The sequence below is a fragment of the Microtus pennsylvanicus genome, chromosome 15, assembly GCF_037038515.1.
Source record: "Microtus pennsylvanicus isolate mMicPen1 chromosome 15, mMicPen1.hap1, whole genome shotgun sequence".
Lineage (NCBI taxonomy): Eukaryota > Metazoa > Chordata > Mammalia > Rodentia > Cricetidae > Microtus > Microtus pennsylvanicus.
The window spans coordinates 37,788,135-37,814,545 of record NC_134593.1 but is presented as its reverse complement, the minus strand read 5'-3'; the positions used below and the strand labels follow the sequence as shown (position 1 = coordinate 37,814,545).

Here is a 26,411-nt window from a genome sequence, read left to right as displayed (position 1 = left end):
AACCTTTTCATCACAAAAGTCCTGCCGGCTTCCAGAGAGGCTTTCCCATATGAGGAACGGAAGCGTGGAAGTTGTCTTCTGAGGACCCCAGTGGAGGGCGGATTCCCTATCTTCCTATTCCAGGCTGTGCTAGTCTCCTGGAAGGTAGGAGGGCCAGCTGCTGGGAGCCTCAGATGGGGAGAGGGATCCTCACAGTTAATGCCCCTGCACAGGCTGGCAAATTTGTGTCGTCCCCACTCCGACCTTCAGGGCTATGATGTGCCTTCAATCCCTAAAGCTCCAGTGTTAAATAAAAAGGGGGGACGTGGGGACTAAGAAAACCCAGCGCGGGATCCAACTCACGCTCTCCCCTGCTCTCGGGCTCGGGCACAGGCTGTGTATTTTGCTGTGCATTTTGAACTTGCTCTAGCTCGTCTCCTGAAGAGCTAAACAAGCATAATCCCCTACTGACCATTGTCCTGCCATTGGTTTTCTGCTCTTCTTCAAGATGACAGCTTTAAGCAAAGACTTTTTTTTTTCCAATTCCTTTTTTGGGCCTGACAAAACTTTTTCTAAGCGGGATTATAAACAAAGCTTACACTTGAACACCGGGACAGATGATGACATATAGCTCACTGGGTCGTGATCCACTAGTGGTATCTGGGTAATAGCATTTCATTTTACTGCGGCTTTGTTTCCATAGCAACAGTAAACAAATGTAGCCAATATTACTTAAGTCCTAAGTCTCTAATTCTTACTGTTTACTGCGCACTTATTCTGTGCCAGGGATAAAAGTATTTCATTCTCATAAGGATTTTGTAACACACAAACAGCATTATCGGTGCACCACAATTAGGGACTGAAACTTCAAAAGCACAAGGAATTTGCTGACAATCACACACAACATGAGCGACAGCTCTGAAGTCAGGTTTGACTCTTCCAGATATCTCTCTTCAAAAACGGGCTATACTTGGGCTGGAGAGATGGCTCAGAGGTTAAGAGCACTGACTGCTCTTCCAGAGGTCCTGAGTTCAATTCCCAGCAACCACATGGTGGCTTACAGCCATCTATAATGAGACCTGGCGCCCCCTTCTGGCTTGCAGGAAGGAATGCTATACACATAATATAATAAATAAATATTTAAAAAAATGGGCTATACTGCTTATGGGTAAAAAAAATCATAATTTTATTAGAAATGTAATGGTGAGAGAGTTTGTTTCTGTAGCCACTGTGATGTATTGGCCACATAAATACATACTAAAAACGCCCAGTCATAACACTTGCAGAGCATGGGCTGTCAGCCCACTTGACACTTTAATATAACACTGGCATGTTTTAAATCTGCTTCCTTCTACGTTTAATAAACATTTCTAATATTGCTCCTCTATTTACTGACCTAATAATATGTGCTGTGGGATAACAACATAAAACAATGTCCTAAAGCTTGGCATGCGGGCAAGAAACTGAAATGGTACTGATGATGATTTGAACAGAACATTCTAAAGACTTCTTAGGTCTTTTCCAGAGTCTGCAGGCAAGGTAGGATTTCTATTTTTGATACTTATTTTGAATTGCTACAGCCACACTTTTCAGTTTATAGGCTGTCTCTCTCTGGACAGGCACAGTGATATCATGTAACTTCCACTAGATGCACACAGATTACAGGGCAGTCTCACTGGATACGCACAGATTATCGGGCTATTTACCGAATATGCAAAGATTATAGGGCTATCTCATTGAATATGCACAAGGAATAACCAAAAACTCCCAGCTGCCCAAGAATCACAAACTTCAGGATTTCTTTTCTTAGGGAAGTGGTAGCTGGTTTAACTATTCTGGAGCCGTGGTGATGGGAGCGGTACTTGGGTAGAAACTATTCTGAGGGGGTGATGACGGGAGCGGTACTTGGGTAGAAACTATTCTGAGGGGGTGATGACGGGAGCGGTACTTGGGTAGAAACTATTCTGAGGGGGTGATGACGGGAGCGGTACTCAGGTAGGTGGGAACCTCAACTAGCTACTATCAGGTATGAAGGCAGTCTCCACGCACGAGTCCAGGAACATCACTGGAAAGCACACTTCTTTCTAGATCTTTGCTCAAACCCAGGTGTTGCTTCAAGGACATTAATAGGCTGGGGCTGTGCCTCAGAGCACTTGCCTGGTGTGTGTGAGGCCACGGGTTCAATCTCCAGCAGCAGAAGAAAACATTCTTCTCCTAAAGGACATTGCTATCTGTAGTTAGCACGGCTGTGGGTTCCTGTGTTTCCCAGACAGCGTGACACCACCTTATACAATGCCAGTCTTCCTTTCCCTCCCTTTTCTCATCCTTTCTCTTCACAGGCCCATCGCCCTATTTCAGAAAGGTCTTGTGTTCTCGTTCTCGTTCTCTCTCTCTCTCTCTCTCTCTCTCTCTCTCTCTCTCTCTCTCTCTCTCTCTCTCTCTCTCTCTCTCTCTCTAATAAACCATCACAGTTCCCAGAGCATTGAGGAGAAAGCTAGTTCAGCTTGGAGCACACTGGATCTAAATCCTACCAGCTTGTGAGAGATCACTGCAAAATACTCAGGAATCGTGTATGCAGACTGTGACCTCTGGTAGCTTGAAATCAGCAGGGAGGAAACGTCTACGCCAGGGAGCTTGGCACACATTGTTAACACTCCTTCCCCATCGCCAGGCATGACAAGCTGCCTTCAGCATACCCTAGGTATACTTGCCAGAGCTCACACTCTTCAAAGGACTCCTGAAAACCTTACAGAGACAAAATTAACTTCTATGGATTTCTCTAGCAGGAATAAACAATAGAAATATCACCATAGGCATAGCCATTGAAGGGTCACCGCATAAGCAAACCGCTAGATCACGTCAGGAACAGGCAGATGCACTTGTACATGACTAGAACTGGAGCGGACACTGCAACACTTCTGGAAAGGCATGGCCTTCCTAGGCAAAGGAGATTCCCCAAAGACATGAACGAGTAACAACCCTACAAGGCTTGAATAATTCTGAACCAGACTGTTTGCAGAGTTATTGGCCAAAGCAAAACAAAACACGCAAGTAGACCAGGCTTCCTCTGCAAATGGAAGGAGGAACTGCGCACTAAAAGATTCTGATAACTGCCTGTACACTGGAAAAAAGGTAAGTTCAATGCATACGAAAACAGGCTTTATCATCCAACTGAATCTTAAAACTACCAAACTAGTTGGGCGGTGGGGGCACACGCCTTTAATCCCAGCATTTGGGAGTCAGAGGCAGACAGATCTCTGTGAGTTTAAGCCTGATCTAGAGTTGGTTCCAGGCCAGGCAAGGCTACACAGAGAAACTCTGTCTTGAAAAACCAAAACCAAATCAAACCAACCAACTAACCAATCAAACAAACAAAAACTGCAAAACTACTGAGCTAGTGGCTGGAAAAGGCCATATTACCAGCAGAGCTGTCGCTCATAACCTGCTGGGGGAGGGAAAAATCAGTTCTCTCCAGGACACTGGGTATTTCAACCACTGCAGAGCAGGCCTTATGTTCAGGAGTGGTGGACTCCACAGGGGTTTTTGTTTTTTGATGTGTGCACACATGTGCTTTTATTTGGTTAGGTTTTTTTTCTGTTTGGGTGTTGTTTTATTTTGTTTTCTTGGTTTTGCAGGGTTTTGTTGTTGTATTGGTTTTTTGTTTTATTGTGTTTTTGATTGAGAACTTAAAGCTGGGTGGATAGGGAGGGGGAGAAGATCTGGTAGGACTTGTGGAGGGGAAGAATATGATCAAAATAAGTTTAAACTTAAAAATTGTTTTAAATAATATAATATAATAAAAAGGAAACTAAACTTACAATGAATGTTTTCCCCGACTAAGAACCAACAAAAAAGTGGCCACCCACAGTTACGTATCGTAATTTGAATGAGAATGGCCACAGAAGCTGCTAAGTGTGAATGCTTGGATTCCAGCTGGTGAAACTGTTTGGGAAGAATTTGGAGGTGTGGCTTTGTTGGAGGTAGTGTGCCACCGGGCCTGGGTTTGAAGTTTCAAAAGCTCCTGGCCATCCCCAGGGCTTTTCACCTCCCACCTACAGCTTGAGATGTAAGCTCTCAGCTGTTCCTGTCGCCAGGCCTTTACTCCATCATGGACTCCATCCCTCTGGAGCCTAAGGTCAATTAAACACTTTCTTTTACAAGTCGCCTTGGTTGTGGTGTTTTACCACGGTAACAGACATGTACATATGTATAATAACCTACATGTATTCACAGTCCTAGAGCACTTCCTTCAAAGGGACAGCGGTACTTTCCTGTCACTCAGTTGTCTTTCGTTTGCTCGTCTTTCCATGTGTCTCCCTGTCTACACGCTGACCGTGCGTCTCTCTGTCTACATGTTGACCGTGTGCCTCCATGTGTTGAGCAGCATCCTAAGTGCAATGGTGTACAGGTTCTAGTACTGCCTGGTTATTCAGTCCACCCTTTTAAAAGTTTATTGTTCAGTGAGTGTTCTTCCAAGGTCACAGACACAGAGGTTCTACCAGTACCATGTAGAGATCAAATTCCTGATTTTCCTGCTGTAATTAGAAAATGACATTTGAAAGCTGTGACCGTTCAACCTTTCCTCACAAGAACAGTCACTGACAGCTTTGCAGAGATAACTTGATTTTTGAGGAAAATGGTGGTGTAGATATAACAGAACTGTTTGGAGGAATAACACTGTAATAAAATAAACAAAAGTAACACCGTGAAATACAACTACACGAATTCTGGCTTATATTTAACCAGTGCTTCTGAAAATAGAGTCTAAAAGCACTAACTATGGATCCTACAGTAATACTTCAAATGTACTGTTATAGTTGTTAATTATAGGAAAGTCACATGTTCTTGTCAGTGTCAAATTAATGAACACGTGTTACATGAAGAGTTCAGTAGGTACTCCCTGTGTTCTCATGTGGAAATACAGCAAATAATTCATTAACAGAAATTCAGCTAAGCATGCTTTCCATGCGAGTGCTGCCAGACAGCGGAAGACGGCACAGACGCCAAGGGCAGACGCTAAGGGCAGTATAGTTACTGTCTGTGTGTCTAAGGACAGCCCGTCTGCTAGCCATGGAGGAATCAGGAAAAGACGAAGAGGACAGTGTGACAGGTTGGTTTCCAGGCCTTCACTGCTGACCCGAGGAGCATACACTACCCAACCCCAGCCACACAAGGGTCTGTGGAAATCACCCAAGCAGAAGGTTGACTTTCCTTTCAAAAGTAATGTGTGTAGTGCATCTAATGGCCACTAGATGGAGATCAGATCACTCCATCAGAGTCAGGGAACGCTGTTGGCATCCCAGAGAGGAAGAAGTAGGGCATCAAGAATGAGATATCTCTCCCCACTGTAAGAGGGATTTTCCAAGCTCCAAAACCAGGAGCAAGCAGAGCTCTTCTGAGTAAACACAAATAGGGTAGCTTGAGGGCTGACTAGGAAAGGAACTGTAAAAGACAAGTATTACCTCTTATTATTGGCAATGACTTCTATTTAGATCTGGCTGTACAATCTACTTGTGAACAACAGCATGAGCAGGCCACATACAGTCGTCAATATACTGCCTCGTCATTTACAAGAGATCCGACCACAAGCTCAAACAACTGCAGACTGTTCGGATAATTCATTCTTAGAATAAGGATGCATACTCAATTCGTTTTTCTGTCTGAGTATCCAAGTATGCATACTTAATATCGTAAGGATCAAGGAATAGTGGAGGTAAAAGGAGCATGTAGACAAACATCTATTTTCCAAATCAAAATGCCATTAATTCCGACTTATATTACTTTATTACTAAGTTTGTCTTGTTTTGAACTTTGAGCTGAGGACATAAAAGCTAAACACTTCTGAGAAAACATTTTGATTAGAGGAAGTTCAGATAATAATATTTTGGTTATTCTTGAGATAATTTTACTCACTTCTAGCTTAACTATTTAGCTTCAGCTGCCAGTGCCATTTTGTTGATAAAATTAGAACATGAAGGAAGGCCTGAATTGTTGCTCGTCTGTACTAAACGAGGAGGCTGGAAAAGCACAGATCTTTGATATAATCAGAAAAGTCCTGGGAAGCCGGGCGGTGGTGGCGCACGCCTTTAATCCCAGCACTTGGGAGGCAGAGGCAGGCGGATCTCTGTGAGTTCGAGACCAGCCTGGTCTACAAGAGCTAGTTCCAGGACAGGCTCCAAAACCACAGAGAAACCCTGTCTCGAAAAACCAAAAAAAAAAAAAAAAAAAAAAAAAAAAGAAAAGTCCTGGGAAGAAAACGCTACACAATTAAGACATAAATAAGTAGGGGTTGATGTTTTAAACAGCCAAGAACCACTTTTAAATTGTAAGTAAAGATTCTTTCAAGGCCTTTTAGAAATAAGAAGCTTAATTTAAGTCACCAATATTTTCCTTCCCCCTTCCTTCTTTTTGTTTTTGTTTCTTAAGACAAGGTTTTTCTGAGTAGCCCTGGCCATCCTGGAACTCACTCTGTAGACCAGGCTGGCCTTGAACTCAGAGATCCACCTGTCTCTGCTTCCTGAGTGCTGGGATTAAAGACTCCTTTTTCTTTCTCTTGGACTTTTGAGACTGGGTCTTGGTATGGAGTCTGGATTGTCCTAGAACTCACTATATAGTTCAAGCCGGTCTTGAACTCATGATTTCCCTACCTCCACATCACAAGTGCTGAGGTTACAGCCGTGCACTGCCATGCCCAGCAAGACTACACATCTTGGCCACAGGTATAGCAGGATCTCCGATCTCCACATTATGTGTGAAATTCAAAGAAAACATCTTAGAAGTTCAAACACAATAATATTTACTGCTAGGCACCAATGAAAACAGAAGAACAAAAGTTCAAATGGAGGGGAAACTAACATTTAGAATAATTCTGAGCAGAACCACAGGTAACTAGATCCCTAAATATCATCAAGCATAGCAGTCAATCTGCTGCTACAATTGAGCTGCTTACGTACTGACAGCATTTTAGAGCAATGTGTTTGCTTTAACTCAACTTAGTTAATATATTTTTGTCTCTTCAAAAGTATTGGAAGTCACGAGCCTATTTTGGTTTGAGATTTTCAAAACATTCCTGTAAGCTTTCAAAAATCTTAGAGAAAGATGTAGCATTCATCCATAAGTGTACTCACATCTCTTTCAAGGAAAATCACATGAAGTAGCAATTATTAATCAATTATTGATAGACTTGTTAGTGGAAATGCCTTACCTTGTTGATGGCTATTTGCAGAGTGACGCGGCTGCGAGCAACCTACCCTTCTTGTAATTAACTAATTAACCAATCAATTGATTTTGGAGCCTACCTTTCTTTTTGTTGCATAACAACAATATGTAACAAGAAAAGATTTGTTCTGAAGATTAAAATCAATTGCAAGTTGATCCTTTAATTTATGCTTTAACATAAATGAGCTTGCCTTGTTCCTCTGGTTAGTCCAGACAGCACCAAGAATAGAAGCTGAGCACTTTACCTCTGCAGCTGTGGGCTTATCTTCAGAAGAGCTGTCCTTGTAGCTCTCTCAGAGTTGCACCTATGCATAGTGCCTGCTTTGTCTGCAGAGAGGTGTGGACAAACTCTATTGGAGGTACACTTCGCTGACCTCCAGCCTAGAGCTCTGGACCTTGGAGGAATCTGCTCTACACGACATCCCTAGGGGATTGCTTTCCCAGGCAGCATGCGCAGATGCCAGCAACCATGCTGATACAACGCAGAAAAGATGCAGAAAACCAGAGATGCCCCTGGCTGAGAAGTACAAGTTGAGGACATGTATATGCTGTGACGGTGGGAACTGTACATGTAAACACTGGCAGGGAGATAAGACAGTCTTACTTTGTCACTCAAGATGGAGCGACTATCTTCTATTAGAAGTTTAAAAATGATTTTAGCCGTGTGAGCTATTGGAGTGGCTAAACACAAAGTTTCCTTAATGGTGGCATTTAAAACTCAATTTGTGAGAAGAAAGGTCAATTCAAGTGATACCTGCAGAGGTCTGTCACTGTCTTGTCCAATCATGTTTCTCCATTCCATGAGTGATTGCTGCAGCCGTTCAAGTCCGGTTTCCCAAAGCCTGACGCGCCCTCCCATATCAACGGTCACGATGCCGCTATTGTCCCACTCAGCCAGTAGAGCATCTGTGTCTGAAACAGCGGATATCCATGCGGTGTACGGCGAGAGAGACTCTGCACTGAAAACGGAGCCCAGAGGAAAGGTCAGGAACCATGCGAAGCAGGCATGTGGCACCTGAACATGCACAATGCTACCCCCCCCCACTTTGGTGAGTTGCGCCCGCTCCTCTCCCACTCTCCCATGCAGGGTTGCTTTAGTCTGCTTTTACCAATCACACCGTGCAAGAAAATCCCAAAGGTACACGCAGTGAGGTTAGGAGAATGCACTCAGGGGCTGAGGAGACATCTCAGTGGTTAAAGCACTTGCTATGCAAGGAGAGGAGGGACTTCAGTGCCTGCCATTCCAGCTGCAGAGGATACAGTGAGTACGTGGAGGGAGGCGGGGCTTACCAGGAGAGAACTGCATGTTCAACTTCCCAGCACCACAAAATAAAAACCTAGCCAAATTCAAACATATGCTACAAAAACTTGAAGAAAAAAATGCATTCATTTTGGCTCCTGTGCTTTGGGACAAATGCTGTGGGACAATGGTCTTTTATCCTGTCACTTGTATTATTTTTAATAAAATGCTGACTGGCCAGTAGCCAGGCAGGAAGTATAGGCGGGGCGATGGTGACCAGGCAGGGCGATGGTGACCAGGCAGGAAGTAGAGGTGTGGCAACAAGAATTCTGGAAAGAGGAAAGTTTCAGTCTGCAGTTTGTCACCCAGACAGAGAAGAAGCCAGACACAGAGCAAGCAAGATGTGACTACCTCGCCAAAAAAGATACCAAGCCACATAGCTAACATAGACAAGAATTATGGGCTAATATAAAGTATAAGAGTTAATAAGAAGCCTGAGCTACTAGGCCAACCAGTTTATGATTAATATAGACCTCTGTATGTTTCTTTGGGGGCTGAATGACTGCGAGACCAGGCAGGACAGAAACCTCAGTCAACAGCTCTGCAGTTATGCAACTTTATTATGTTTTCTTATAATTTGAAGTTAGCTATTGTGGTGGTTTGGATGAGAATAGTCCCATAGGCTGATATGTTTGATGCTTGGTCCCAGTTAGAGGAACTCTTTGGTAAGGATTAGGAGGTGTGTCCTTGTTGGAAGAAGTATATCACTGGGGGTGGGGTTTGAAGTTTCAAAGCCCAAGCCAAGCCCAGTCTCACTCTCTCTTTGCCTCCTGCCTGTAGATCAGGATGTGAAGTCTCAGCTAATGCTTCAGTGCCATGCCTGTCTGCCACGGCAATCATAGACCGAACCCTGTAAAACTGTAAGCAAGCCCCCAATTAAATGTTTCCTCTCAAAAGTTGCCTAGGTCATGGTGTTTCATCACAGCAATAACACAGTAATTAAGAAAGGCATCATGTGGAACACTCCTGATGTTCAGCAGACATTTAACTAACACACACACACACATATACACACATACACACATGCACCAACTACCACCTTAACTTTAGATGATTTATTCCTTTCTAAGGTGTATCAAATATAGCACTGGCTAATTTAAACAAAGAATCGGGATGTACGAACCATAATCTAAATTATGTGTCATATGAAATGTGTTATAAGTATAAAATATGTACTGAGATTTGAAAGACCTAGAAGAAAATGGATTTTTTTTTTGAGACAGAGTCTCACTATGTACCCCTGGCTGGCCTGAAACTTGCAGAGATCCTCTTTCCTGAGAGCTGGGATTAAAGACATACACCATCATGTCTAGCTTACATTAATTTTTTTTATACTGAAAATATCCCAAAAGTTAATGGTTTAAGTAAAATATATCATTAATTTTACTTCCTCTCTCCGGCAATGAAGAGCAAGCCTTGAACATTGCTGGGCACACAGTCTACCTCTGAGTATACCCCTAACCCTCTTCTTATGTTCTTTATGCAGCTCTAAGAAATATTGCTTGGATGGGTTACACTGAGCATCAGTCTAAAGGAACAAGTTGTGTGCACTGCTGGCACCTGCTGTACACCCAGCTGCCTTTCCAGGAGAATAAGTAGCTCATACAGAATGTAAAGAACACAGATCCAAACAGCTTAAGAGAAACATTGGAAAAATGATCAAAGCTTTAGAAATGGTAACAGCAGTTATGCTGATTTTTGACAATGTGACAAAACCTAGACTTATTTGGGAAGAGAAACCTTAACTGAGAAAAATGCTTTTACCAGATAGCCTATAGGTAAATCTGCAGGGCATTTTGCTGATTCATGGAGTCTGCTTAAGCTCCTGCTTCCAGGCTTGTGACCTGACTTCCCCCAGTGAGAGCGTGGGCCTGAGAGTTCTGAGACTTGCTTTTAGACTCGGTGTTTATCACAGCAATACAAAACCTAACTAAGACACCATAGGACGTTCTTTGCTTTGATTTCTCAACTAACTGTATATTTGAAGGAATGTACAGCTAGGATGGAATATGACATTTCCTAAATGATTAAACAACATCTCCCATGAAGACAACATATTAAGGTAGTCTAAGAAGTCATATTAATTAGAGAAGGTAAATTTACCTCTCTGAATAACGATTTCATTTTCCATAGCTTTAAAGTCTGACTAAAGGTCATGAGATACAGAGCCGTTGCTGAGTTTTCCTGCACTGCCACGCCTAGCTGTTTTTTCTTCTAGGACTTGAAGGGTGAGGAGACATGGCCGGTGCTGCCCTGAGTAGCCCTCAGGTTCTGCTGGGCCTGGCCTTCATCTTAGAGTAGACAGTTCTCCAGTCTCATCTGCCTTGGACCACAGGCAGAGCTGTACCCACTGAGCTGGGAAGGGTTTAGTCACATGACAACACCAGAGCAAGGAATAGGATCTTAATCTAGAGCAGTGTGGAAAGATTAACAGTGGTTCTCAACCTGTGGATCACAACCCAAAGGCTGCATACCAGATATTTACATTACGGTTCATAACAGGAGCAAAATTACAGTTCTGAAGTAGCAATGAAATCATTTTATAATTGGGGGTCACCACAGCATGAGGAACTGTAGTAAAAGGTTGCACTGTTAGGAAGGTTGAGAATCCTTGGGTTAGAAGGAGGTTCTGGGTGAGTTAGTGGGAAGTAAAAGACAAGAAGACCAAGGGAGGCACAGCCTCAGCTGGAAAACAGGAGACGAGGCATGGCCTCAGGGCTTCAGGCGAGCACATCCATGTCCCCACAGCAGAAAGGAGTGTCCGTGTCTGCTTAGACCACACATTTCCCTGCTTTAAAGGTTGGCTGCCACTGCTGGACAATAACCGAAGCAGTGCCTGGTACCAGGGTCCACCCTGAATCCCGCAGAATTGACGTGACTGCAAATGGACAGGATCAGCTTTAGAAACAGCGTGATACTGGCGCTATTTAAATGCCCTGGACATCCTGAACCATCCATTTCAGGAAACGAGTACAGTTAATAAACAGCAAAATTAAAATTTCTGCAATACTGACGGTGTTGTTCCTGGTACAGAAAGTGAAAATGAGAACAGGCCACTCAAAGCAGAACAGGCCAGGGCCTGAGGGACTCATGCCTGCACACTGTATTTAAAAACGCTTGAATGGGTTTTGATCCTACTTCATGTTCTGGCTTTGTGGGAGCCTAGCCAGTTTGGATGCTCACCTTCCTAGACATGAACGGAGGGGGGAGGACCTTGGACTTTCCACAGGGCAGGGAACCCTGACTGCTCTTTGGACTGGAGAGGGAGGGGGAGAGGAGTGGGGGGAGGGGGAGAAGGGTGGGAGGAGGGGGAGGGAAATGGGAGGCTGGGAGGAGGCGGAGACTTTTCCTTTCCTTTTCTCAATTAAAAACAAAACAAAACAAAAAAAACCCGCTTGGATGTTTTCCTAAAATGAAAATAAAAATGTCATTAACACATCCAGAAGAATGGTGAGACACAAACCAACTGTAAGTGGAGAGAGAAGCAGGAGCCATGCACTTCTTCAGAGCACACAGGAAGAACTCGTTCATTTTCATCCAACAAACCACGGTGAGAAAAGAAGCGACACGGATTACCTGGGGACAGGGATGTATCGGAGTTTCTTTGCTTGAAGATCAGTAACCTCTATGTAGCCAGCTGTCTGTGGGGGGGTAACACCTGCAAATAATCACGACACAAGGCAAGTGTTAAGGGGTGCTGATACCAAAGTGGACCCAAGCATGCTTGAATGCTGCTAACACAGAATGGAATTCTCAGGAGAAGAGTGGAACTCTGGGAACTGCTTGGCAAGGAACTAGTCATGTGTAGATAGTTAAAGGTTGAGGGTAGCAGTAGCAAAAACAGTATAAAGTCTCTCCAATCTTAGGGTTGACCTTCCAGCAAATTCCAAAACTTGACAACTGTTCCTTGGCCCAAGTGCTACTATCACCCTCAAAACAGTAGCTGATCCACTGCATCCAGAAAGTCCATTTAGTCCGGGTGGTTCTCTGATAGCAACGACCCCGTCTGCCTCCAGTTCAAGTCATGTGGAAGCTGAAGCTGAGAGCTCATATAACCAGGGAACTTAAGGCAATTTAGCTAGGGAGCAGGCATCCAAAAGGAAGCCTCCCCCCATCCCAAACTTCTGGTCTACCTACCATCCCATACAGTTCCTGCCTGACTGCCCCACTGAACAAAGCCTTGGCTGTCAAGATATGCCAAGAGGAAAATGAAGCCACAGTCATTTGTACTAAACCAAACATATACAAAACATACGCTTTTAAAGATATCTGTCTGTCTAACTCATGTCTACCATCTATCTTTCTGTCTTCCATCATTTTGATTACAGTTTGGATTAGTATGAAATGCCTAGGATGTTCATATTATAGCCAGTGAGTGTGGTTCACAAAAAACAGTTCATGTCTGAAGTTGAGGGATAAAAATAAACAAATAATGAAAACAAAAGCCAACAGCCAACCAAACAGGCTATCTAACAAACTCAGGACTTTTCTAAAACACTCAGTGCACCCTTATGTACTGAGCAGAGGTGTGTGGGCGTTCACCTTGTAGCAGACATACTAACCAGCATGGCCGGGCTCACTCTTCACGAGCGCACACAGAGTTAAGAGCAAGGTTCCTCCCCTTGCCTCTTTTCCTTTTTGAGCCATTGTGGATCTCTGGGGACTTAGAAAAAAAATTCCAGAGTGGGAAATGTAGCTCTGGAGCCAGGTGTGAGAGAACGTGTGTGTGTGTGTGTGTGTGTGTGTAGGGGTAGTGCAGGGGGCAGGGCTCCAGCAAAAGAGACTCAAGAGGAAAGGAAAAGCCTGGGCAAGGGAAGGAGGGCCAAGGAAAGGGATAAGATGCAATCTGCCCACCCAGCTGAACTGGTTGTCCCCAGGGGGCCATACTGCTCATGCTCAGGCTTCTTAAAAGTCACACTCTGTCTGCATTGCGTTTCTGTGGAATTAGGCCAATCTCTGATAAAGTTGTGTGCACCGTATATCATTTCTGACAATTCCTGCTGCTGAGATCTAGCTGAAGTAAGGTGAGTTTATATTTGGTCTATACATATATATTTATAGAGCAAGTTTTTTTTTCTAAAAAGGACAAGTTATTGAAGCTGGAGCTGCCTAATCTAACTAACCTAAATATTCTGGTTTGTCACTTAAGGACATTTTTAGACGCACACAACGTAAGTCGAGTCACTGCTAATGATGCTTTTAGATCACCGGGAACAGCACATCCGCTCGTTTAAATCTTTTTTTCTACATCATTCTTTCTTTTTGTCCATTATGAAATTAATTCCACAAAAAGAGGAGGAGAAAAATGTAGTGACAGCTGTGTCTACTGCTCAGTAAGGAGGAAGCAATACTTGACACTGACAGGAAGGCTCTGTACTGGCAAAGGGACCCTGTGGCACACAGGTGGCAGTGTCGGGGCCATACTACTCAGCACTTAAAACGAATCAAGAGTAAAGCTTACTGATCTAAAAATAAACCAGAAGACAAAAATATTTACAGAAAGAGCCTTATGGTTATCCTCGAGTAGAATTCATGGCTGAATTAAGGAAGCACAACCGTGGCCAAGTCTCTCTCCAAACTTAGCCTTACCCATCCATTTGAAATGTGTCCGTCCTTAAGAGGATGGACGCTCAGTACATTTCCACAGTCCAGGTGGATTTCACAGATAGGTACAAAGTGTATTTAGGGATTAGTCCACATACCATTAAGGGAAGTCACTGCTGCAGTGTTTATCAGAGTTACCAGGGGCAGGGGAGAGTTTATATGCACAAGGCCAAAGTTAGGGGCAGGAATAAAAACTGTCAGGTAATGCAACCAAGAGAGTCTGCAAAGGCAAATGAGGTTACTTTACACAATCCATTTCTTTTGAAAGTGTAATTTGATGCATGCCTGCTGTCACTAAAATTAAGGCTCTTCATCTGTACACAGATTAAAAGTGCTACGTGCTACAGTAAAAAGTTTCATTGAATGATCTTTTCCAGTAACCTTCTTTATGTGTATGTATGTGTGTGAGCATGTTCATGTGAGCATGCGTGCACAGATGTGTATGTGTGTGTGGAGGTCAGAGGGCAACTTTGGGTGTTACACCTCATGAGCCTGTCCACCTTGTTCTGTGAGAAAGGGTCTCTGATTGGCTACGGTTCATTGGTTTGGTGATGCCGACTGGCTAGTGAGCCTCAGGGGTCTTTCTTTCTCTACCTCCCTTGTGCTGGGATGACGAGCATGCCCCACCATGCCTGGCTTTCTGTGTGGGTTCTGAAGACCCAAGGTCATCATGCTTGCACAGCAAGAGCTTCCTGGCTGAACCACCCTTCCGGGCCTCCAGTAGCCTCCTTCATGCTGATGAGTAATTCCCCCTTCCCTACACCAGCAGACTCTGTCTGCACACAGGAGAGGAAGTATTCACAATGCTATCATGTTCAATGGCAAACAAGTGCAGACACTAAGTGTGACTTCCAAAGAAATGATGGCTACACAGTGGCTCATGGAGCAGTGAAAAATAGGGGAGCTTCAGACTGGCAATGCCGGCTTCTTCATTTGACCAAAGGAACCCACTGAGGTTCTTCCTCTTGAATCGGGTCCAAATGGGTCCTGAATGGGCCCTGACTCAAGTTTCTGTGTTTTTCTCTTATGCCATCTTGCAAACAAACAAACGAAATATAACAACAATAAACTCAAAATGGATCCTAAATCTAAATAGACAACCCAAAGCTCCAAAGGAAAGAGTACATCTGCCCTGCATTACAACAGGGGAAAATACAGGAAGTATATATCTAACACTGGACTTCTTTCCCGGGTATATCAAGAACACATAAAACTCTGGACATGAAAAAAAGAGATGGTCACTGGGTGGTAAAAAACAAAAATTAAAACCATAATGAAGGTTGGCAAGATGGTTCAGTGGGTGAAGATACTTCTTGCCCAGCCTGAAAACCTGAATTCCATTTCCAGAACCATGTGGTGGAAGGAAGAATGAACTCCCACAAGCTGTCCTCCAATCGCCACATGCACACCAAGGCAAATGCATGCCTCCCTCCAGGCATCACATGAAAATACAACAAATCTTAAGAGCCAATATGAGAATGACATCCAAGTATCACAAGGAAGAAAAACTGAAAGCACCAAGTCCTGGCAAGGATGTGGAACAACTGGAGCTCTCATTCACTGTTGAGAGAAATGGAAATGGACTTCATTATAGAAAAGTTTATCATATATATGCCATTCCTAAGATTCATTCAAGTAAAAAAAAAAACCTATGCACAAATGTCCACAGGGGCCTTATTAATGACCACGTCAAACTGGAATTTAAGTATCTATCAGTTTGTGAATGGATACAGAAATGGTAGCATACTCACACTACAGTGGTATAAACATACAACAGGCACTCAAACAGACACAGTGTGCTGGCAATGCATTGGCTAGTTTCTTCTCTGCTTAAGACATGCTAGCGTCACCTTAGAAGGAACCTCAGTTGAGAAAGTGCCTCTATCTGCTGGCCTGTGAGAAATCCTCTGCGGCCTTTTCTTGATTAATGATTATGTGAAGGGCCCCGCCCACTACAGACAGCGCCACCCCGAGCAGATGGTCCTGTTGGATCCATGAGTAAGCCAAGGGCGAGCAAGCCAGTAAGCAGCACTCCTTTATGGCCTCTGCATCCTGTCTTGGCTTCCCTTCATGATGGCCTATAAGCTGTAAGGTGAAATAAGCCATTTCCTTCCCTAGTTATTTAGGTCATTATGTTTTATCATAACAATAAAAAGTCAAACTACAACAGACACACAACATAAATGATTCTCAAAGACATTATTAAGAAAACAAAGCCAGGTTCAAAGGACTACATTTGTATGGATCCATTAGTATAGCATCTGTTAAGGGCAAATCTATAAATAAGGATAGAAATTGGATTAGTGGGGGTTTGGAGGGAGCTGGAGGGGTTGACTACTGACACAGGAGGCTTGTGGGCCAGACAGACTTTTCCTTACTAATTGTGATGATGGCTAAGCAACTCTGTCTGTATCCACTAAATGTATAACACAACACAGTAAAAACAGGAACTATACTTCTTAAGCAGAACAAATGCAAACATTAGAACTATCACTCTGATAAAGGATAGGAGGGCAACATGGAAGAAGTCATTCTGATAGGGCCATGGCAGCACTTGAGGTGTGTCCTAGACGGGATGTGGCCTGCTGCCTACAGAATACAGCAAGCACAACTGAGGTTTATCAGAGGGACAAGATGGACGAGGGAGGGCTTATGCATGGGTGATGAAAGGAGGGGTATCAAGGTGAGCCCCGTGTTCCTGGGATGATGGAAGGGCACTGTGCTGTGGTATGGGACACTGTGTAGGTCCTGGAATGTCTACAAAGTTCCCATACTGTTCACGTGACCCTCCCCCTTTCCTGTCATAATTCCTTCATTTCATTTCTTCTCACACTTCGTTCAGGAAACTCTTAAATGTCACTGGTCTGGGCCATAAGCTCTTCCTGCATTTGTCACCTTGTGAAAATTCCTACCAAACGTGTGCTGTGATGCTTAGTGGCTTCTGCATCATCCAGCTGCTTTTTCTATCATGCAAAGTATTTTAAGGAAATGTTGATTATTTCCCACCAGTTTCAGTTTGGAAAGAACAAATTCTAAGTATAATGATTTAAACAGAACTTTCAAACTCAGTAACTGATACATTTAGTATTATACCCATAAAGGCCACACTAATACAATGAATATGGGTACAGGAGAACCCAAGTACTATCATATCGTTATGCAATTATGATTGTTCTCATAATTAATGGCTAGGATGAATGCTAGTATGGTCAGTAAGAAGAGTTCTAGAATTAGTCCTGGGAGACCTTAGCATAAATCTGCACTCCTCAGGCCCCTGGTGGGTGATCCTGGCTCAGTTATGTCCCCCCACAACACCAGAGTTTCCACACAAACAGAGAGCAAACTAATACTCAGTTGCAGCTGGAAGGTGCACTACACTTTGCACGCAGCCATCAACGTGAGGTGACTTGGAGGACAAAGCAGTCGGCATATGGAGTCCCTACTACATGTGAGCGCTCGGAGGCTGAGTTCTCAGTAAGTCACAGCACACACAGACTGCAGTGTGAACAGACCAGCTTTACCCACACAGCCCACAAGTAGCAACCGTGTAGACACATCTGTGGGGTCTCAACATGCAGAGGTGTTCTTAGCTGCTCTGTCAGCATGGTTTATACTGGTAAGAAGAAAATGACAATGACAGACTAGACATCCCCCTGAAGAAGCAAGCTTCCTTTAACCATCCTGGCAATCTGAAAGGCTGCTCACCCTTTGGAAAGATGTCTTTCAGAGGGACTTCTCCAGCAGGCAGGATCCTGACCACCTGGTTAGTGTGCGTGAGAGTCACACAGTTCCTGTGCCTTGGGGTAACGTTTGTTCGTTTCCCTCCATAGATTCCTGTGTTGGTGACATTTCGCTTTTCCAAAGACGAAGTCCTCTTCCATGAATAAACTTCACTGGGTGACTGAAAAAAATACAAATAAAAAGAGAGGAAAATGGAGAAACGGTGCTAAAATCACATCTATTACATTCATCACCACGCTTAGACTATTTTTCCCTTTAAGGTAGCATCAGTGGTAACTTATGACTTGTGGGTATAAAGATTAAGATATTCAAAAAAAATTAAGATATTCCCTAATAATTTTTAACATGGCATAGGAGATATGTGTTTTACCAATCACTCTGATTGTCTATGCAAGTATAAAATGTAAAGGTTTTTTTTTTTTAGTTTAAAGTGAATTAAACTGAAAAGAGGGGTACAGCAGTACAGTTATTTTAAAAATAACACAACTTGAGTGAGATGGATCAGTTGCTAATGGCAGTTGTTGCCAATCCTGACGGCCTGAGTTTGATCTCTGGGGCTCTTGGGGTAGAAGGTTGTCCTGTGATGTCCTGTGATGTCCACATGCCACAAAGGCTACGGTGCTCACGTTCACATGTACACACTCTAACTGCAATTAAAAAATAACTAATAGCACTAACATCTATGCTTCCACTATTTGCATACAGTAAAATACGCTGGGACTTTTGAGACCCTGGAGTGTCCTTCCCGGTCACATGTCTCTGCCTTGCCAAGACTTAGCTCTTCTGGGATTTTGTGGGTATTTTCCCCTCACTGTTTCACTTAGTATGTTTATCCTTCTCAAGATTATAAGCTATCTTTGTCTTCCATTTTCTCTAAAGGTTTTAAGGCATTACGTTTGCATTTAAGTCCAAAACTCATAGGGGATTTACTGTCATACACACGTGCGTGTGGCAGGAACTCAGGCTTACTTTTCTTGGACGGACTGCTTACTGCCCAAACACCTCTTACAGCCTGCTGACTTTGCCCGTTTCTGGATGCAGCACTCTATCCTACTGTGTATTTATATCCTGGGCCGGGATATACTCTCAGCCTTGGCTAACTGCTTTCTACGCAGCCTTGAGAGTGGGCAGGCGAAGCCCCCGCACTTCGCTGTTGTTTGTTTTTGCTCTCTGTAACACTGCAAGGGAGGCACTGCTTCTGTGGGCTCCCTGGTACCTGGTACTCAGTATCCATACTCGCTGTAGTCCCACCTCCCCCAATAGACTTATCTCCAAGGCCAACACCCTTCTTCCTGCTTGGGTCCCAGCAGTCCACACTGGGAGACACCCATCCCTCCTGTCCTTACCTGGGGCTTCCATTCCCAGAGAAGCTGTCCCTTCATGGGGACAATGTAGTCACCAGGCTTGACACCCAGGATATGGTGACCCCCTGTCCACCAGAGATGTCTTTACCACATTGGATTTCCCTTTCACACTTTACACTAGCTTACTGTTTGGAGATGTTAAGAACTGGTTGTTTTCTTAGTGTTGAACTTTACGGATCAGTTTTTTATTTTTTATTTTTTGGACAGGGTTTCTCTGGCTGCCTGGAATTTTTTTGAGACCAGGTTGGCCTAAAATTCACAGAGATACACCTGGCTCTGCTTCCCAAGTGCTGGGATTAAAGGTTGTTGCCACCACACCCAGCTTGAACTTTATAAGTCTTAAATATTCTGGATATAAATCTTGTGTTAGAGAGGCAGTTTGTAATACTTCCTTTCAGCCTGTAGACTGTCTTGTCATTCTTTTAACAGTGTCTTTTATAGGGCTAAGTTGTATGTTTTGTGGCAGTCTAATTATCAAGTGTTTTCTGCTTGTTCCATGTCTAAGACAGTCCCATATGTGGCTGTAGTGGCAGTGGGTGTTCTGGTTTTCTGTTCACGCTTGTTTTGAGGCAAAGCCTTGCTAGCACAGGCTAGTCTTGAATCACAGTCCTAGCCTCCTGAGTGCTAAGATCAGAGGGGTGGACCACCACACCTGCCCCCCCCCCCACTCTTGGTGAGAAAATGAATCCTGTGATGTTCACCATTCTGATATTTCTTGTAGATCTTAAAAATATCTACTTGCTGTTAGGGTAAGAAAGTAACATAAGTTTATAATAATTCATTGATTTTGATAACTGCATAAAAAGCTAATAAGGAATGACATCCTTTTGTAGAGCTTTATGAAGAAGTACAAAGAAATTAACATACAAGCAGGAAGGCAGAGGAATATAGTAAAGAATACAGGCTAGAGGGCTGGCTGATCACACCTGAGCTCAAGCCTAGGTCCCTTATTACAATCTTTGTGGGAGGGAGAATGGGAGGTGTAATCTCCTCCTGTTTTCCCATGTGAAAAACCCTACTGAATTACAGTAAAAATGAGCTATTAATATAAAAGGGATTAGAGTAGTACAGACATTATCACATTGGCCTATGAACTATACTTGCTATGAATGGTGGTGAACCTTTCACTTAACAAATATGAACTGGGCATCTCCTCCACAGTGGCTACCAAACATCCAGGAGATGGCTTTAACAAGGTTACTAACCTTATGACCTATGAAGGATTCTATAGGACCAACATAAACAACAGCACACACTCAGCTTTTACCTTCTAGCCCTTCTCATGGTAGCACTGTATTTGAACACTAATACCTTCAACCAGAGTAAAGCGATGAGATCAGTTTTCAGACAGTTCTACCTTCCCAGGAAAGCACTACTAGTTTGCTACTTAAGCAGCAAGTGTGGCAGAAAGCATCCTGACCTGGCTCCAGCATTCTGCCAAGGCTGCTGCAGACACCACACTGCAACAACATACTGCATTTGAGTTACATAATTTAGGAGTGAGTGGTTTTTACTGGACAATTACTAAAGCATACGGCTAAGAACTAAGCCACATATTATCCACCCAGTTTTGGATTTCAAAGGCCTTATATCCCCCCAAAGTACTCTCCACTTGTCAATTAAGCTAAAAATGTGAAGCATGAGAGATTGGTACATCAAGCAGAACCCATTTTTTTTTTAATCATTAACTGATTCTATCAGCTCCTTTTGTGGAGCCACAAAGGGAATTATATAAGTTAAATGTTTAACCACATCTAAAGCTACACGTATTTTGGACTATCACATTGCAACTTTGATATGGGATTCTCCTCTGTATGCTGTGAAAACCATTGGTGAATAAAGAAACTGCCTTGGCCTGTTGATAGGGCAGAACTTAGGTAGGCGGGGAAAACTAAACTGAATGCTGGGAGAGAGAAGGCAGAGTCAGAGAGAAACCACGTAGTCTCACTGGAGACAGATGCTGAAACTTTACCTGGTAAGCCACAGCCTCGTGGCAATACACAGTTTAATAGAGATGGGTTAATGTAAGATATGAGTTATCCAGAAATATGCTTAAGCTATTGGCCAAGTAATATTGCAAATAATATGGTTTCTGTGTGATTATTTTGGGGCTGAGCAGACAGGAACCAACAAGCGGCCTCCAACAACATAATTTGTCCTGGAATAATCTTTCTATTTCATTCCCTACATCTCCACCAAGGAAAGATAGGTCCTACTTTTAGTTTTTAATTGATTTTAAAGTCAATTAAAAATCACTTTAAAATTATTTTAAATATAAATTCTAGAAGACATGCTACTTTGATCAGTCTCAACTTGCTCCTCTTGTTAGAGTCCAGGAACACACATTAAGATGGTATGGTAAGAAAGTCACCATTAGTGTGTCATGCATTGAGCCACATGAACTCTCAGAGGCAGAGAACAACCATTTCTCTTACAAAATTATATTGCACCACACTTTAAATGCAATTCATAAAGTAATGAAACTATAGCGCTGGACCAGACAGGCTGAGATGCTCTAGGCTGCGCTGAGAAGGAGGGTCAGAAGTTGGTGTTTACCATGAGATCTGGGAAGCCAACAACTATAGTAGCATAGCTGTTTTCATCCGAGAGAATTCGGTTAGGAGAGGCGATCTTCTGACCCACAGCTGAACTTAGGTTTTCAGACGACAGCTGCTCACTTGAGACTTTATGAGGTATGCAGAAGTCTGTTTCTGAAAAATGTCAGATACACCTTAGTCATGACATAATCCCAATATGCTTCAGGAATTATTATTATTGTTGTTCTTTTTTTGAAAGGTTTCATCCTCAACAACTCAAACCACAAAGAACAAGGTCTAAGAATTACTTTGAATGACACTTGCCAGCTTTTGTCTGGGAAAATAGTTTTAATCATCAAAGTGTCTTCCCAAAATGATCCCAAGCGTTTTTTTGCAGCCCAAGACCTGCCAGCCATAAATATCTTCTTGAATAAAGAGTTCCCTGCACGAAGCAAACCCAGGCTGCAAACTGTGATAAATGGAACAGAAGTTCTGGTGAGCTCATAGCCCACGGAGAAAAAAAAAAAACAAAACAAAAAATGTGCAAACCCAGGCTAGACTTGGACCCACCTGTCCTAAAAATTCAGTGGTTAAACAAATTTCTTGGAGTTCAAAGTGCAGCTTCCTGATGCAGATGAGACAGTGCAGGGCTCTGATCTACCGCTGGTGTAGTGTCTAAGATGTCACACAGGCTGAGGGTCCTGTCCTCCCATCAGTCTGGAGGGCAGCACTTGTACAACACATACCCACACAGTAGCAAGTGCCGGGAATGCAGTATTTACCTTGTGTGACCCCAAATCCTGTGCTGGGCAGCTCTTCTTTCAACATATACAACTGGCAAGCCCTAGTGTCCTCAGAACCAATGTGTGCAGGCTTAGTCAAAAGGTATTTCCTGTAAACAGACAAGAAGCCTGAGTCAATTCAATCTAATTTAATAGCTTTCTTTTTCTAACAATCATTAGGATAGACCAAGAAAAATTAGAATTTGTTTTTTCTCTTTAAGCCTTTAAAAAGATAGCATGAGCATAATTTGCACCTAAACATTTCATCATGAATTACCAAAAACCTTTTCGACAATACTGTAAAGAGAAATAGCAAATGATAACATAGTAAATACAAAAAAAAAAATTCATGAGCCAGGCAGTGGTAGCTCATGCCTTTAATTCCAGAACTTGGGAAGCAGAGGCAGGTGGATCTCTGTGAGTCTGAGGCCAGTCAGGTCTTTAGAGTGAGTTTCAGGACACACAAACAAAGAAACAAAAAACAAAAACAAATGAACAAACAAACAAAAATCTCACATTTCCTATTCAGGAAAAGCAGAGCTGTGTGATGAGGCACACCCTTAGTACTATGGAGTACCTGCTTTGTTGTTGTTGTTCTTGTGGTATTTTTAGGACTGGGTATTGATATCATTATTAGCTCAGGCTGGCCACGAACTCGTGATTCACCTGCTTCCATATCCCGAGTGCCAGGATTTCAGGTAGACACTGCCATGCCCAGAAATGGAGCTCCCTCTTGATATGAGTCTTACATCAGGCAGCAGATGGGGTACTACCTCACAGAGCGTTTGTGACTATACTAACCTGAGTTTTTGTTTGCTTTAAGATTTCTAAAATATAGATCTATCGGTAGCCAGATACTGTTTGCTGGAAACCATGTTGCTTATCAGCAGAAAGAATCTGCACTTACTTAGAGAAGGTAGCACATAAGGAAGAGACTGGGAATTTACCCAGCCATCTTTATAAGGCAGGCACAGCATATTATCTCCCACAGGAAGCGTGTGGCCCCCAAAGGAAGTAGCAGACATGACCGTAACTATAACCAGCAAACACACGAGGTGGGGGTCCTGTGACAGAAAGGCAGCATCTCTAGGATGGCGCTCCTGCCGTCAGGAGAGAGGATGAATGGAAAGTGTACTTGGCAGTCGCCTGAGTTTGGCAAGGACACAGCGACTGCTCAATGTGTGTACAGGAAAACCCCAAACACAAGTGGGTCATATATAAAAGTCATCATTTTTATCATCAATTTCCAGGTCGTACTCTGAGAATAGACACATAACATACTTTTTTCCCTCACTGTCTGTCCTAAATCTCACTCAAAGAAGCTGACAAACACAGAACCCTAAAAGCTAAGGGAGGCCGATGGTGAGTCAGGCTGGTCCTCTGCACACTTCACGGGAGAACACAACAGAGTTTACCCACTGATTTGTTTTGTTCTCCACAAGAAGCCATTTGTCCTCTGCTACAAGGAAAACTGTCTTGAGGCTGATGGGAAGAGAGATGGTGTGAGTTCGTCCTTCCAAGACATCCAGGACAATCAAGGTATCTCTGAAAAAGAAGGAAATTATGTCTAAACATGGCCAAACAATTGTGTTGTAATCATGGTTAGATAATATACAACCTTAAAATGAACATTTGAGACTAAGCACTAATAAATAAACATGTCATTTTAGAAAACTGCTCTACAAAATTCTCCCTATGTCAGGGTAGGCATGAGAACAACAACAGGAAGTCGGGTCTGCCATGGAGCAGGGGCTGTGCTTTGTAATCTCAGCATCTTATACCTGTTTCTCAACGTTCTGTGATTTGTGAAGGCTTATTTTCAGAATAAATTATTATTTGGTTCGTCAGTTTCATACTAAACAAGTATAATTACAGCAGGAAACAGAATGAATGAAGTAACAATCCCAGTTTAGAATCTCCTACAGTGAAGCACTTACCCTGTTTGTTTGTAGAATACTAGCCAGTTTTTGTGTGAAAATTCTTTACACATTCTGTAAGTCTCCTAAAGAGAAAAGGAAGCAAACATCCACATCAATTGACCAACTCTCAGAGAAGCCATTTATCCATGCCAAGGCTTTCAGGGGAGCATAGATTGAGCTAGATCTTAAAATATACCAACCGTTATGCATTAAAGCTCTTTTAGCATTTTAGAGGTTGTGTTCCGCACAACTGAGGCTTGGACTCAGGGCCTTGTGCTTGGCAGGCAAGCAGTCTATCACTAAGCTACTAATTCCTCTTCAGAATAATTTTCAACAGGGCCAAATGGGCTGGAGAGATGGCTTAGTAGTTAAAATACCTGCTGCTGTTGCGGAGGACCTGGCTTCAGTTCCCAGCACCCACACGGTGGCTCACAGCCAACTGGACCTCTAGCTCCTGAGGATCCAACACCTTCTTCTGCTTCTGTACCAGGCACTCACACGGTGCACTGATATGCGTGCAGGCAAAACACCATACACATAAAAATAAGTCTTTAAAACAGTGCCAAATACTGGTTAAAAATACACGTGCTAATTATTGGTTAATTGTGGAATTTGTATTAGAATATAAGCATACAGGAAATATCATGTCTCTTAGCTCTTAATTCAATTATAACCTGTAAAAAAGTTTCTCGAGTCTTTTATGAACTACATATGCTTACGTGCAAACACTGGATAAGCTTTGTTTTGTATATAAATGGCAGAAAATTTTTCCTTGAGTTAGGCTACATGATTTAAGGAAGTTAATAAATCGAAACATTTATCTGACAGAGGAAATCAATTGCTGTACTTAAGATTTTAACATACAAATCCAAAAATATAACTATGTAATTGGAAAATAATTACGTTGACTGCATGACTAAGGATTTGCTATGACTGTCACACTCAAATAGCTCTAATTTTCCTTAATAGCCTAGTCCTGGCAATCTTCACACTAATATGCTGGACACTGAAAGAACCTCCTGATATTTAATTGTTCATCTAGTTATACAGTCTTAACATCTCAAAATCTAAAATTGCTTAATGACTCTTTTGTGCCTTATATTTTTGTTGTTGTTTCCCAAACTATCTTTGTGGTTGGGAAATCCCCAGCAAGCAATCTGCCAGGCGGGTCTGGTACGACTTACCCCGCCTTCCTTGCTCCACCAGGAAGACTTCTTAGACACAGACTCTTCTACAGGAAGGATGAGATGGCGAACAGCACGGCCAGCGGTGTCTAACAGGAGGATGACGTTACTCTGGAAATAAAGAAAGCAGGAGAAGACTCAAGACATCCTCCTCAGTTCTCCATAAAAAGCAGCAGTGACCAGGCGACCTGAGAGTGAGGGTCACTGTGGCCAACCAAATAAATGGAAGACAATGATATCGAGATGTAAGATATCACGAGGACACTACACTCGGTGATCCTAATGCAGAATATCAAGTTTTGGTTAATTTACTGACAATTTCCTAATTAGGTAAACATGTAACCTCTTTGAAAGTTGTCTTAAAATCAAAGGTAGCTGCTCTGGTTGTATTTGTTCTATAGACACAAGGAAACTGAGATTACACTTGGGGTTGGAGAGATGGCTCAGCATTTAAGAACACTGGCTGCTCTTACACAGTATCCATGTTTGATTTCTAGCACATACTTCGTGATGCACAAATGCCTGCAAAGATTATTTCACAGTACTCCAGTTACAGAGGATCCGATGCCCACATCTGGCCTCCGTAAATACCAGGCACACACATGCAGTGCACATACCTACACGCAGAACTCACACACACATAAACAAATCTTTGAGATGAAAAAAGGATAGCACTTAAGAGTGCACTTTTACATGACCCTCAGTAAATCTCGTTGATTCTTTTCATAGATCCATGTTCAAGTAAATATGTACACCATAGAAAAATGGGTTAGGGAAGTATAT

The 26,411-nt window shown here is 42.9% G+C and overlaps 1 protein-coding gene across 1 annotated transcript in view; it reads right to left on the bottom strand.

Moving 5' to 3' along the window:
* Vwa8 (von Willebrand factor A domain containing 8) overlaps nucleotides 1-26,411 on the bottom strand; it is a 304,908-nt gene that overhangs the window by 61,538 nt on the left and 216,959 nt on the right. The window contains exons 30-37 of the mRNA XM_075950004.1: nucleotides 25,629-25,739; nucleotides 24,463-24,527; nucleotides 23,945-24,070; nucleotides 22,526-22,635; nucleotides 21,763-21,917; nucleotides 17,807-18,002; nucleotides 12,074-12,155; nucleotides 7,952-8,156 (exon numbers count right to left, since the gene is read on the bottom strand). Coding sequence (XP_075806119.1) covers nucleotides 7,952-8,156; nucleotides 12,074-12,155; nucleotides 17,807-18,002; nucleotides 21,763-21,917; nucleotides 22,526-22,635; nucleotides 23,945-24,070; nucleotides 24,463-24,527; nucleotides 25,629-25,739 — 1,050 coding nt within the window. The remainder of the gene's footprint in view (nucleotides 1-7,951; nucleotides 8,157-12,073; nucleotides 12,156-17,806; nucleotides 18,003-21,762; nucleotides 21,918-22,525; nucleotides 22,636-23,944; nucleotides 24,071-24,462; nucleotides 24,528-25,628; nucleotides 25,740-26,411) is intronic.